Here is a 14,948-nt window from a genome sequence, read left to right as displayed (position 1 = left end):
TGTGTGTTTGCATTCGCAGGCAGTGACGGGAAGAAGCTTCGGAGACAAGGACTTCCGTGGAGGTCTAGAGAACGGCATTCTGCTGTGCGAGTGAGTGGCCTAAGCCTATACCTTCTTCACAGCACTGATCAGTGCACTACATATTGCATTATGGCTGTTCCATGTACCAACTCATGATTAATAGATGATATATATGATGAATACCGTATTTTCCAGACTATAAGTCACACTTTTTTTCATAGTTTGGCTGGTCCTGCGACTCAGGTGCAACATATATATATTTATATATATGTTTTTTTTCCTCTTCATGACACATTTTTTGACTGGTGCGACTTATACTCCGGTACGACTCATAGTCCGGGAAATACGGTAGATTAAATGCACTATACACTATAGACTATACATGTACTAGCATCCACTATCTATGATCTCACAAAGTAAACTGGTTACAGTTCAGCTGTTGCATCAGGTTACTGGGAATGTGAGGGTGCACCACGCCTCCAAACTTGAGAAATGGAAAAGAGGATTTTGCTGATTTGCTGCTGGCAACTCATGAAAACGCTGATCACGACAAAGACTTCCATTGTGTTGTGGGCTGCTGTTTGAAAAGAAAGAATCTGGCCGTTAACGTAAATTGACCAGATTCCTGGCCAGAGTTGCGGTGGTCCTGGTCACTGTGCAGAAAATTCTGATGGATGTTGACTTCCTCTGTTGTGGTTTCATTCACTCAATCACGTCTCCGTAAAAGCCTGGAGTTCTCCCGATGCTACACATGGTTGTTGTTACAGAGGACAGTTGAAGCTGAAGGATTTCCAAAGAAACTCTCTTGGTAGAGGTAGAAATTAACTCAACCCAAAGACATAATTATATCCATTTGTCAGTTTTCCAAAGCTAAATCATGCAGACTCTGTCCTAGATGAAGTTCAGTTGTCCTCTTAGCACACTCATTTGAAGGAATCGGGAGGAAAATCAAAAATACAAGTGTTTTTTGTCGGAATGTACATTCAGAGAGTAGGAGTTTGTGATGTGTGTGTGTGTGTGTGTGTGTGTGTGTGTGTGTGTGTGTTCTGCCACCAACATGTTGAACACACAAAAATAATACATTTGAACGTATCAAAGCATGCCTTTACTAAAGATAAGGGTTAAGGATAGGGTTAAATTTAATAGAAATGTTGATGTGTGTGTGTGACTCTGGAAACCCATAGTCAGCACTTAAGCAAGGACAACCTGACATCATCTCCCTTGTCTGTACTCCTTGTCTGTGGTCTAATCTCTGTGGACCTGTGTTTCACATCCCACATAACATCCCAAATCTTCTTTGTCCCACAAATACATACTGTGTCTCATGCCAGGAAACAAGTTGCAGCCCCCCCCCCCCCCCACACACACACACACACACATACATACCTAACACACATGCATACATATATTCCAGAACAGAAAGATACACTTCTGCACACACACACACACACACACACACACACACACACACACACACACACACACACACACACACATGCTGTTAATGCATTTTAATTTCCTTGTTTCTTCAGGTTGCTAAGCTCCATCAAACCAGGGCTTGTGAAGAAGATCAACAGACTTCCTACTCCCATAGCTGGACTGGTGAGAACAGTGTGTGTGTGTGTGTGTGTGTGTGTGTGTGTGTGTGTGCGCGTGCTTATGAGGGGCAGACTAATGTGTTTGGGGAGCGTTGAGATGTGGTAGAGGTCTGTGTGATTGTACTGTATATTGAGAGGTGTGATTTTGTGTGTGTGCGTGCGTGCGTGCTTGTGGGTAGCGTGACTGCCCCCTCCCTGTTTCAGCTAGTGTCAAACCTGCTCTCTCAGCATTGCAGCTTGGGAACAAAACCTCCACTGTTAGGGGACTGTGTGTGTGTGTGTGTGTGTGTGGTTCTATGAGAGGAGAGAGAATGAGACCGGGTGAGCTTATCTGTCACTCTTTGAGAGACTGAGAGAGAGACAGCTGAGAGCGAGCTGTTTATGTGTTTGATGCTGTTTGCGTTGAGGCGTGTGTGTGTGTGCCCTTGTAACAGCCCAGGCTTTGTGTGGTCATTGTGTGTGTGTGTGTGTGTGTGTGTGTGGGTGTGTGTGTGTGTGTGCCCTTGTAACAGCCCAGGCTTTGTGTGGTCATTGTGTGTGTGTGTGTGTGTGTGTGTGTGTGCCCTTGTAACAGCCCGGGCTTTGTGTGTGTGTGTGTGTGTGTGTGTGTGTGTGTGTGTGTGTGTGTGTGTGTGTGTGTGTGTGTGTGTGTGTGTGTGTGTGTGTGTGTGCCCTTGTAACAGCCCAGGCTTTGTGTGTGTGTGTGTGTGTGTGTGTGTGTGTGTGTGTGTGTGTTTGTGTGTGTGTGTGTGTGCCCGCCCTTGTAACAGCCCAGGCTTTGTGTGGTCATTGTGTGTGTGTGTGTGTGTGTGCCCTTGTAACAGCCCAGACTTTGTGTGGTCATTGACTCGCGCATTGTAGAGGGTGCTGAACTGACATGACCTTAAGATCACTGAGCAGTGATGTCAGGGAGGATCGGCTAGGAGCCATATCCTGCTCTTACTTGTTCACATAACAGCAGGATGCTTGATTTGTGCTGACCACACACACACACACACACACACACACACACACACACACACACACACACACACACACACACACACACACAGATAACAACACAAAGGAACACCCAGTTTTATGGCTGTGACATTTATACACACAGTGACACACACACAGACAGACAGACACACACACACAGAAACACACACAATGAGTAGCTCAGAGAAGTCAATAACCCATAATTTTCATCAGAATTTGGGATTAACCTGATTAAAGGTAACCCATGTGGGACATGAGTCTGACTATTTATGAGCAGCGGAATGAAGCGGTTCTAAGCATTGGATCCTTTTTAGCCATAATCTCATTTAATTTTAACTCAAGCATAAATCAAACAACATACAGTTTATAAAAATGTGCGTGTGTGTGTGTGTCTGCGTGCGTGTGTCTGTGTGTGTGCACGCACGTGCATGTGTGTGGCTGTGATATGGAAACCCAAAGAAATGTTTGTTTATAAACGGTATGGCTACTATGTTTATTTAATTTTCCCCTCTCTCTTTCTCCCCCTCTCTCTCTCTCCATTCTCTCTCTCTCTCTTTTTCTCCATTATCTCTCTCTGTCTGTCCATTCACTCTCTGTAGGATAACCTGACTCTGTTCCTCAGAGGCTGTGAAGAGTTGGGCCTGAAAGGATCACAGCTGTTTGACCCTGGGGATCTTCAGGACACGTCCATACGTGCTAACTTAACGTAGGTCCACTCTTTGTTTGGGAGAGAATGTGTTTGTGTGTGTGTGTGTGTGTGTGTGCGCGTGTGTGGTTGTGTTTGTGTGTATGGAGTGTCTTTTCTGTTTATGTGTGAGTATATGGTGTGCATGTGTGTGTTTGTGTGCATGTGTGTGTTTGTGTGCACATGTATTTGTGTGTGTGTATATGGTGTGTATTTGTGTGTGTGTGTGTGTGCGTTTGTGTGCATGTGTGGTTGTGTGTGTTTTGTATTTGTGGGTGTGTATATGCTGTGTGTGTGTGTGTGTGTGTATGTATGGTGTGTATTTGTGCGTGCGCACGTGTGTGCGCATGCGTGCGTGTGTGTGAGAGCATGATGTGTGAGCTGTTAGGACGAAATGTGTGTGCTGTGTCCTCTGTCTTCCACTGCTCTCATCACCTCTCTGCTTCTCTTGTCTCACAGTGGCTCTGATTGCAACAGGAAGCTTAAGAATGTGAGTACAGCACAGCCCGCCTACTCTCTTCTTGACCCCCTACCATTGCACTTGTGCCAGTCTTTGCAAATGCATGCATTTCTATGTGTGTTTGCATTGTGTACAATGTCCATGAGCATAAGGTTTTCATAGCTATCCAGACACTGTATATATATATATATATTTATGAAGTTTCTGCTGTACTGATTGTTCAGGTGTTGATTACCATATACTGGCTTGGGAAAGCAGCCAATGGCTGTGCGACATACAGTGGCCCCACGCTAGACCTGAAGGAGTTTGAAGGGCTGCTGTCTCACCTGAGAAAGGTAAGGGGCGTCGTCCACCTGAGGACTCAACCACACGTTATACTGGTCCAGTTTGTAGGAACTTTCGCTCATTCTGATTTTGTGATTTTCTTTTTGTGCCTTGTTCATATGTATGTTTATGTCCATGTGTGTGCGTGTGTGTGTGCGCGCGCGAGTCTGTGTGTGTGTGTGTGTGTTTGTGTGTGTGTGCGCACGCGCGTGTGTGTGTGTGTGTGTGTGTGTGTGTGTGTGTGTGTGTGTGTGTGTGTGTGTGTGTGTGTGTAGGAGTGTGAGGACACAGAGAGCCCTAAGCGCAGTATCCGTGACAGCGGTTACATTGACTGCTGGGACTCGGAGCGGAGCGAGTCTCTGTCCCCTCCGCGGCACGCTCGAGACGACTCATTCGACAGCCTGGACTCTTACGGCTCGCGCTCACAGCAGACGCCCTCCCCAGACGTGGTCCTCCGGGGCAACAGCGACGGTACGCACCACCTTCCCTCTCACCCACTGCACTTCATAGGAACCAATGTGTAGCATTAGCGTTATGCTAGCAGTGCTTAACTTCTCCATGTAGTTATATGATAGTCCTCTCATATTCTGAAAAAATGCTTTGTTTGTTCTTTTTTTTTAAAAACAGTAGGAATACATAGATAGCCAATAATGTCCAGCCTGATAAGGAAGTTATCATATCGCCTATCATACCTGTCATACCGCTTGCATAAAGCTAGTTTGATTTCCTGGATCTCATAAGTCTTTTTGTTTTGTGCAAATAAATACTTTAAATACTCTCAATTAAGCTATCACAACAAGATATGCATACTCTTCACCATACAGACATGGCTTTAGGGTGAATGACAGCACAATGTGAATGGGTTTCTCCAGACAGTCAGTCAGTGTTTTTGTCCTTTACTAAGTTACATCAATTAGTGTGTGTGTTCCATATGTCATCCATATCAGAACCCTCACATGTGTGTGTGTGTGTGTATGTCTCATATGTCATCCATATCAGAACCCTCACATGTGTTTGTGTGTGTGTGTGTGTGTGCACGCACCCACACACACACACACACACACACACACACACCCACACATGTTCCATATGTCTTTTAAGAGCCCCCCAATGTGGTGGGTGTGTTGAGGGGGTTTTAACTGTGTCAAGACCCTCACGGGCAGCACACTGCTCTGTGTGTCTGAGAGCTGGGTTGGGCTGCGTTGTCCAGCTCGTCTCTAAGAGAGCAGCTGTGGCCAGTCGATCTGCCCACTCGCAGCTGAACAGCGAGACAGAGAGAGAGAGAGAGAGGGGACTGCAGCTGTCTCCTTATCTCTGTCACACATTGTCAACATACATATGCACACACAGTCACACACTCACACACACACACACACATACACTCAAGCACACAAGGCTAGACATAGGCTAGTCATAGACACTCACTCTCACACACGCACAAACACACACATACATGCACACAAATACAGTATGTATACAGTCACACACATACTCAGAAACTCATATACAGACGCACTTAATGCACTAACACGCCCACTCTCTTTCTCTCTCTCACACACACACACACGTCACATTCATCACAACAGTTGGTACACACCTCTGTGTTCTTTCATTCGTCCATTGCATAGCCTGTCGGTTACCAGGTGTGCACCAGGCAAATCATATCCCCAATCCCCACAGTGTTTAAAATTCACTAAGAAATGAAAATGAAAGTTTACTAATCTGATTCATAAGATGAACTTTGACACCGGTGACGATGAAATCCTCTTAGCTACATAACACTAAGCTTTCACAACATTTGGGTCCTATCAGCATAAGCAAGCTAGCACCCCCCCCCCCCCCCCCACACCTTTTGTCCAATGGAGAGAAGGGGAAGTGGTGCTGGTGTGCTAGTAGAATGTTCTAGGTCAGACAGTACACAAGACAGTTCATAATGGCCACATTCCCAGACTGAGATTATTCAGAGCCTCCTGCTCTGAAATGCATTGAAAATGGGGAATCTCTGGATGAAGTGCTGTCCAAGACTGGCCCTAATCCTAGGGGGAGGTCTGTTGCTCTGGCCTGCACTGCTGCGGAGTGCAGTGGATGAGACTGGACGAGAGTCGGCTTTAATGTACCATGATGCCTCATGGCAAATGGAGGGGCACTCTAGAGACTAGGTCAAATTGCTTTAGTCTCTCTCTCTCTCTCTCTCTCTCTCTCTCTCTCTATCTTTATCTCTATCTCACACACACACACACACACCAATACTCACACACATATCCTTTCTCTTTCTCTCTCTCTGTCTCACACACATACACACACTCACACTCACACACAGTGGTGAGCTCACCTCGAGGCATTTACAGTAGAATAGACAGAAGCACTCAGGCGTAGTCATGACTACCACCTTTGACCTCTCCTGAAAGTGCTTGAGGCTTGCTGAAGCAGCAATGAATGAAGGGGATCCTCTGCTTTTCCCCTGATGCAACCATGTAGATGGGGGGGAGTATGTGAACATGTGTGGTTTTTATGTGTATGTCTTTAAGTAGCGTGGCATCTTAGCTTTGTGCGGGGGGGTGGGGTGGGGTGACACATATGTGGTGTGTGTGTGTGTGTTTCTTTTTATTTATTATGCAGGCAGTGAGGTCATACCATTATATATATATCATGTATACATCACTTTGACAGGCCTAGCCCACAGATTCCATTACAGTCACTTCACTCTTACAAAACAGTTATAAGAAATCCATTTCTCAGCATTTGCAACACACACACACACACACACACACACACACACACACACACACACACACACACACACACACACACACACAGAGAGACAAACAGAGAGAGAGATGTAACATTATTCAGGGCTATCTGAGGAACAGGACAGAAGCTTCTCATTCAGAAAGATAAAGACTTTCTCAACAGCCCACTGCTTGACTCATTGTGTGTGTGTGTGTGTGTGTGTGTGTGTGTGTGTGTGTGTGTGTGTGAGACAGAGATGTTCAGATATTCAGTGATAATAGTCAAATTGAATGCGCCATCTTGTGGTTGTTTTTGGCATTGTTGACATTTGGATGACCTAATGAAGCAGCCACCTCACTCTGGAATTTACACAGTGGGCTAGAGGAGCTCAGTCACAACACACTTCAGTGCTAAACAGCACATCCAGACACTGCTGAGAAGAAGTGTGTGTGTGTGTGTGTGTGTTTGTAATCAAGAACATACATCTGACTTTATAGGAAATCCTACAATTCTTCATGTCTCTTGTGTATTGTGTGAAGTATGGTGTATAAAGGTTGTATTCTCTGCAACATGTACCTGATTCAATGAATTTCCTGACATGGAACACAATGCAAAATCAGCTTACTGCAACATGAGGCCCATGGGAGCGTTGCTGCTGTGTTTGGATCAGTTACATATGCCCCCAGGCCGTGTGTCTCAACACCCCCCCCCACCCCACACACACACACACACACTCATGCGTCCTTTCTTTGTTCCTCTCCTTCACAGGTCGAGGCAGTGACTCCGAGGGTGATTCCCGGAAGCTTCCGGACATGCGTAAGGACGACATGCTGGCGCGGCGCACCTCCTACAACGAGCCGCGCGCGGCCGTGCCCTTCAACCAGTACCTGCCCAACAAGAGCAACCAGAGCGCCTACGTGCCCACGCCGCTGCGCAAGAAGAGGCCGGAGCGCGAGGAGGGACGCAAGAGCTGGAGCAACGCCACCACGCCTGTCGGCGCCGAGAGACCTTACAGGTAACCATGCCACCAGGGCAGGTCGGGGAAACAGGTGTACTCAGGGTAGCTCAAATCAAATTCAGTTAAATTCCCAAGGTGTGTGTGTGCGTGTGTTCCACTTATGTGGAGTGGTAGTGCTGGGCTGACTGTGGTTGGGGACATTGGGAAGTGTCTTTTCAGGTAACCACTTTAAGCTTTGCCTCAGGTGACCGTTCGCTATGGTTACTTCACTCCGACTGGAGTCGGCAAACCTCTCAGCCACTTAATGAGGGGTTACCATGGTTATTGTGTGCACCTGCTTGCATACAGGTGGAGGAGGCTTTGCAGCCATGCTGTCGCTGGAGCCATCCGCCTCCTCAGCCATCTGCATCATACTTGACCTGGTGTTCCTCTGAGTCATTTCTCCCACTCTTTCACTGTTTCATTTTGATTTTCACTTCTTTCATTTTCATGTGTGCCTGCTCCATGTATGCACACACGCGCGCACACGCGCGCACACACACACACACACACACACACACACACACACACACACACACACACACACACACATTGCCCCCCCATGTCGATACAGTCGGGGGGGAGTAGAAGGGGGACCGGAGGGAGAGGTCAGACCACCCCCAACTTCTGACCTCTGATCCATGACCCCCAACCCTCCCCCCACACACGCGCACACACACACACACACACACACACTCCTCACCCCTTCACCGATTTCCTTCCCCAGCCACCCTGAGCCCATCCAGGAGGAGAGCCTGGCCCCTGAGGGGGAGCTGGGCGAGGCGCAGGTGGGCAGTAAGTGTCCGGCCAGCTCCCTGAGGGAGGTGAGGGTGAGGACAGTGCCACGGGGTGTATGGCACCCCAAGACCGTCACGTGGGCGCAGGACGGAGCAGTGGAGAAGGACGAGGACAGGCCGGAGGCAGAGGACGAGGAGGAAGAGGATAAGATGAGGAAGATGAAGAGGCTGGAGAAAGCCGGCATCAAAGTGCTGCCCGCGTCGGTGCGCTACGGCAGGTCAGCGCATTGCTACGACTACACACCGGTTTGCAGCTGGACTGATAACACTCACACTGCTAAACGCTCTTTGATGTTCGGTGTGGTGTGTGTGACCTTGACTGCAGTTCTGGTACTAACCCACACTGGAAGATCTATTAGGAAGATGTGTGCGTACATTCACTTTAAAGCCACGTTTGAGCATGGTGTGATTTGAGGGATGGCCATGCTAATGTTTGATGAAAGATGCTTTGCCTATCTGATAAATATGACATGTTCTCTCAACATGGTGGATTTTTGTTTTCTTTGACTCCTTTTTTTTGTAGTTGCCTTTACGGGTGTATATGTGTGTGTTTGCCTCTTTGTCTTCCAGCTAGAACAGTGCATCTTTTGTAAGGCTTGGTCTTGCTTCTTCATTTGGTCTGTCCTCCTCTGGCATATTTTGGCAAGCGTGTTTGGTGCCATAACATTGGTGTATGTGGATTTGGTGTGTGGTGCCCTCCAAATCTAACTCCTTGTCAAAGCAGTGGGGTGGACAAACTCTCACACTGTCTTACCAACCCCACTACGTCCAGTCCCAGAGATGCAGGCGGAGAGACCGAGGGGGTCAAGCCTGCCTCGCCGGACATCATTCTCAGGTGCGAGAACGACTTCCTGCGGAACCAGCAGCCGCACGCCTGGGACTCGGATGAGGAGGAAGAGGAGGAGGATGCCGCGGGCGAGAGGAAGGTGCCCGACGTGCGGCGGGACGATTTGGCCTCGCGACGAGCGCGCATGAACCGCGGGCCTGCCCGAGGAGCCCACCACTTCCTGCCGGGCTCCTGCAGCCGGAGGGACCAGGAGAGGTGGGAGGCCCTCCGCCTCAAATCCCAACAGGCCGTGCTGGAGAAGATGGAGAGACTGGAGCAGGAGAAAAAGAGGTGTGGATGGAGGGAGGGAGAGAAGGTGGAGGTGGAGGAGAGGTGGATGTGTTGTTGGTCAGCATGGAGTGCCCTCTCCCAGTGTTTGTGTTGTTTGTCCAATGCAGTGTGCTCTGTGATCTTACACGTGGTGGGTGGATGACCTAGTGTGGTCATCGCTACCTATGAATGCCAAAGCTGAATGTGAAGCTGAAATGCGTTTGTTGTGCTTGAATGTTCTGTACATTGGCATGACACTTCATGGACTTCATGTAATCCCTGATCTGGAAGGTCAACTGGCGTCCACTAACAACGGGTGGGCATGGAGGAGCAATGTTAACGTAGCCACTAGACAATCGGTTGTTCGGGGTTCGGCCAAATCCGCCGTTGTGAGTCTGTGTTGCTTTGGACAAAAGTGACTGCTAAACACCAGTCAACAAAAAACAATTGAAGGTTGTACTTTGCATACATGGATTCTTTTTACTGTGAGGCATTGCACCGAAACACATGAGTGCTATAATAAAGAGTTAAATGCAAAGTGTCAAATGCAAAGTGCAGCCTTTAATTGAGTTATAAGTTCGGTCCAGAAAGGCTTAGTGTCTGCTCCTATCTCCATGTGGCCATTGACGTCCACTACCTGCTGATGAGTGCCACCGCCTGACCATCAAATATAGACACTGGACTACACAGGGCCATTGTGTGTCTGTTAAGAATAGAGGGGAACAGCAGGGTAACTAACCTTTGGTCTGTGTGCAGCAATGCTCTCCTTTGTTTGACTAGGAGATAAGATTTCGGCCGCTGTCTGTCCTGTTTGTGGGTGGACGTGTGTGTGTGTCTTGTTATGCCCTGGTGTTATTTTGGAGCTTCTGTGTGTGTAAACCATGTGTGTGTGTGTGTGTGTGTGTGTGTGTCTTGTTATGCCCTGGTGTTATTTTGGAGCCTCTGTGTGTGTAGACCATGTGTGTGTGTGTGTGTGTGTGTGTGTGTGTGTGTCTTGTTATGCCCTGGTGTTATTTTGGAGCTTCTGTGTGTGTAGACCGTGTGCTGCATCTTGACTCTCTTCATATCGTCACCTGGAGCCTGTTTTGATCTCTTTGGTCTGTTCTCTTCCTGTTCATGTGCGTCTGTGGGTTTTCCTCTGTGTGTGTGTGTGTGTCTGTGTGTGTGTTTGTGTATGCATATGTGTGCGTGTGTGTGTGTGTATGTGTCTGTCTGTATATGTGTGTGTTTGTGTATGTTTGTGTATGCATCTGTGTGTGGGTGTGTGTGTGTGTGTGTGCGGGTGTGTCTCACTTGCCCCTTGTGGCTCAGTGAGCCTGAGGCTGAGTCTGCTGCTGAAGAGTTCATCATAACCCGCACGGACAACCCCCTCCTGAGCTCTCTGAGAAGGGTCGAGCGGGACCACGAGGAGGAGGGTGAGGAGAGGGAGAACAGGGCAGTGGTCGCCAACTCACAGAAAGATGACCTCGCCCGCCGGCGGGCTAAGAGCCGGCCGCAGGCACACAGGGACCCTCTGCTGCCCCTGCTACAGACCTCCATGAGCCAGACCGACATGGAGAAGTGGCAGAGGCTGAAACTCAACACAGAAGCCAGGTGCTGCCATGTGCTTTTGATATGAGAGAAAACCACCAGAACGAAACATTTTGAACTGTTTTTAGGATATCAAGTCATTAGGTTGAGGCCTACAGTGTGTTTTTGAGCATTTAGTCTAATCACCTTGCTCACCTGATGTCTATTTTCACTGTATGACATTTACAATTAAATTGCATGGTCATGGGCATTGACGCTATTTTAACGCTCTTGTCACTTAGCAACACATAAACACACACACCATCCTGAACTGCTTGTTAATGTGTTACACAGTGAGAGTGAACCGCAATCTCCACAATCTCCTGAGGTGGCCATCATAACTCGAAAAGAGAACCCCTTCCTAAGCCCCCAGAGAAAGGAGAGGGGCGAGGAAGGGGACGAGGAGGAGGAGAGGAAGAGGGGTGAGGGTGAGGAGGAAGAGGATCACAGTGAGGTGGTGCCTAACGTGCAGAAGGATGACCTGGCCAAGAGGCGGGCCCAGAGTGGGCCCCGCCCTCATAGGGAGCCAGTGAACCCATTGGTCCAGGCGTCCATCACTCAGGCAGACATGGAGAAGTGGCAGAGGCTAAAGATGACCACGGAGGACAGGTGCTGACCTTGCGAGGGATGGCCGTTATGACCCATTTGCCGTGCCATTAATACTTATGAGCTACCGAGTGCCCCTGTACTTACATATGTCTGTGTTGTACTGAATGTGCTTAGGGAAGTCAATATATCCTACACAAGATTTGCATGTGGGAGCATAGTGGAATTACGAACCCAAATATGAAGTAGCGGAAACAGAAACAGATAGGGACCTTGATACTGCCTGTCTTTGTATGAGAGCAGAAGGTCTCTTGATTGGTGTTTAAACATGCTGGGTGAACAGATGGTGCCATAGCTCCTCATTTGAAGAAGTCCTGGCCTTTACAGAGGGCTGTTATTCTCTATTCTTCAGGCTCTGTGCTTGTCTAGCTTTCGCCCAGTGCTCCACAGTTTTACACTTGTGCAGACAGAGGGACAACTATTGGCCAGCTGACAGATTTGCAGATAAAGGGAGACAGAGAAGGGGGTGGGGGCTTGGATGTTCCTTGGCAGCAAGACATTTGGTTTAGATCAAGCTCTTTGTTTGTGTGTGCGTGTTTGTTTGTCTGCCTGTGTGTCTGGATGAGCCTGTTGCGTAGTTTGGCTGCGATCTTGGATCTTTTTTTTTTTTGTGCAGTCATTGTCTCACCTCTGATGTCACCAAATAGGATCTGGGGAGATTTGCACAGTAGCCCCAGGTTCCCTCAGTAACAGCTATTTCCTCTCTAACAAGACACTGCTGTGTGCTGTCCAAGTGAGACACTTTAATTAATGAACCCTCATCAGCTACGTCTGTGTCCTCCAGCACCGTGCCTGATTAACCTGCTTAAAGCTGAAAAAGTCTACACTTTTGGTCAGACCTCACCCCCACCTCAATGACAATGCTTTCCTCTGCTCAGATGACTGTCATAAACTAATAACAAACTCTGAAAACAGCTGATTTTTGCATACTAGTTCTTGGTATTTGTATAGCATTAATCATTGTAAAGGTATACCATAATAGATATACCATTAAATATACCGTTCAGTGCTGGATACATTATGAAAGGAAGCAGTGGGACAGTGTCCTACAGTATGTAGAGTGCATGGTCTGTTTGTCTTCGTTCGAGTATTTTTATCTTGGACTAACAGTCTGTATCCCTCATTATTTCTTTTGTCTTGGCTATGAGTTTGGTGATGTGTTGTGCACCTGGGTGCTGGTGGTGTGTGTGTTTGTGTGTGGTGGTGCGTGTGTGTGTGTTGTGTGTGTATGACTGTGTGTGCGCGCTCTGTACAATGTCAGCAGTGACTCCCCGCCAATATGTCAGGCCTGCATTGAGAAAATCTCCCAGCCTCCTGCCATCTCCACGACAACAGCGGCCCAGGATGACCTGGCCAGCCGCCGCACCCGTGGCACCCGTCGCTCGCCGGGCAGCCGCCAGCAGCGCTTCGTGACGTTTGGTCCAGTGACAGAGATGGACCAGAGGTGCTGGGAGCGTCTGAGCATCGCTCGGCCAGGGCAGGGGGGCGAGGAGGAGGAGGAGGAAGGGGGGAAGGGCGAGAGAGACGAGTCACAGACACTCCAACGCCTCCTCTCCGCCGTGCCCGTCGCCATGCCAACCATTGGGACGAACTCTCCGCTCCAAAAAAGGCTGGGCAGGTACAGCCCGCTGCTAGCCGGAGCGCGACTGGGAATGGCCTCGTGTTGCCTAACCCTGCTTGACCCTGTCCTGCTAGTGCGGCCTGCTACCCAGTAGTGCAAAAGACTGTAAAGACAGTGGATCATTTAGTGTATATTTAACTCTTTCTATCATTCAAACACTCACCTGGTAATGTTTATTACTGCTAAGAAACACACACACTTACACAGATGCAGAGATAGTTGAAAATTACAATACAGAGAAGCACCTACAGTATGGTGTCATACATACATGCACTGCTTGAGAAGATGGAGATGTGTGTGCACATCTGTATGCACGCAGATGAGTTCTCATGCTGCCCTGTTGTGATGGCGCACGTGACTGCCCTGCAGCCTGACCCCTGGACTGATCTGACGGCTATTCTCTTTAACTGCCCTGCGGCCCGACCCCTGGACTGACCTGACGGCTAGTCTCTTTAACTGCCCTGCAGCCTCTGGCTGCTTCTGCTTGTGCCCCCCCCCCCCCCCCCCAAATCACACTCATCAAGCATGAGGCAACTGATCCCGAGTCAGTGACAGTGTGCCTGCAAAAAAGATGTTGCCTTGATGGTTTTTCATCAGCTGATTCTAGTGACGTGATGGAACTCTGTGTACTTGTGTTGGTTGGAGTGCTCATTGATGGCTGTTTGTCTTAGTGACTGACTCAGTAGCGTGTGCCTGTGGCTACTGATGGCCACTGTGAGGGCGCGCATTGTGGTGCTCTGTGTGGGGGTTTGTCTGGAGTGTGTCAATAGCTCTGTTATCCTCTGTTGTATTTCACATTGTCTCACTCTCTTCATTTTGCACTGTTCCTGGATGCCTTTTATTTGTAGCCCTGAAATTCCCAGTGCCCCCACGTCAGCCTCGAGCACACATGTGCATGTGCGTGACATCAGCCGACCTTTGACCTCGGCCGAACATGAGGAGCTGGACGAGTTGCTGACGCAGTATGGCCGAAGGGTCCCAGAGGAACCAGAAGAGGGGCAAGAGGAAGAGGAGGAGAGACAGCCTGACGTGAGGAAGGACGACATGTTGGCCCGCAGAACGGCCGCGCATCAGAAGTCCAGCGTCCAGGCCCACAACCGCTTCCTCCCCATGCCGGGCGGCTCCAAGGCCCAGCCACCGAGAGAGAGCACCCAGAACGGACACGCCCAACGCAGGGTGGTGGGCACGGTGGGGAACCGCCCCCGGACGGAGGCGGTGACGGAGTACTCAGAGTGGAACATTAAGACTGCCAGGAACTGGATAGGACAGAGGTGGGACGGAACAAGCCTTTGTTGTTGTTGTTGTTGTTGGTGTTGTTGTTGGTGTTGTTTGTGAATGCCAGATGGACTGGTGCTGTGCCGGTCTCCAACTAACACATGTGGTAGTGGTGCTGGTGTGAGCTAACCCTGGCCCTCAGGCTCAACATGTTTTGGTGGGGTGTGCTGGAGCGCCGTGTGCCACAG

The 14,948-nt window shown here is 49.0% G+C and overlaps 1 protein-coding gene across 8 annotated transcripts in view; it reads left to right on the top strand.

The window, feature by feature from the left end:
* limch1a (LIM and calponin homology domains 1a) overlaps positions 1-14,948 on the top strand; it is a 53,291-nt gene that overhangs the window by 22,099 nt on the left and 16,244 nt on the right. For 6 of the 8 annotated variants that reach the window (XM_042092388.1, XM_042092355.1, XM_042092371.1 and 3 more), the window contains exons 2-14: positions 20-90; positions 1,554-1,623; positions 3,200-3,306; positions 3,745-3,775; positions 3,970-4,080; positions 4,345-4,540; positions 7,568-7,814; positions 8,524-8,811; positions 9,366-9,710; positions 11,001-11,282; positions 11,553-11,867; positions 13,126-13,482; positions 14,334-14,756. In XM_042092388.1, coding sequence (XP_041948322.1) covers positions 20-90; positions 1,554-1,623; positions 3,200-3,306; positions 3,745-3,775; positions 3,970-4,080; positions 4,345-4,540; positions 7,568-7,814; positions 8,524-8,811; positions 9,366-9,710; positions 11,001-11,282; positions 11,553-11,867; positions 13,126-13,482; positions 14,334-14,756 — 2,843 coding nt within the window. The remainder of the gene's footprint in view (positions 1-19; positions 91-1,553; positions 1,624-3,199; positions 3,307-3,744; positions 3,776-3,969; positions 4,081-4,344; positions 4,541-7,567; positions 7,815-8,523; positions 8,812-9,365; positions 9,711-11,000; positions 11,283-11,552; positions 11,868-13,125; positions 13,483-14,333; positions 14,757-14,948) is intronic. The other 2 variants (XM_042092347.1, XM_042092399.1) reach the window with 2 other exon arrangements.

Source organism: Alosa sapidissima, chromosome 1, assembly GCF_018492685.1.
Source record: "Alosa sapidissima isolate fAloSap1 chromosome 1, fAloSap1.pri, whole genome shotgun sequence".
Taxonomy (NCBI): domain Eukaryota; kingdom Metazoa; phylum Chordata; class Actinopteri; order Clupeiformes; family Clupeidae; genus Alosa; species Alosa sapidissima.
Note: the sequence above shows the minus strand (reverse complement) of the source record. Positions and strands in the feature narration are given on the sequence as shown.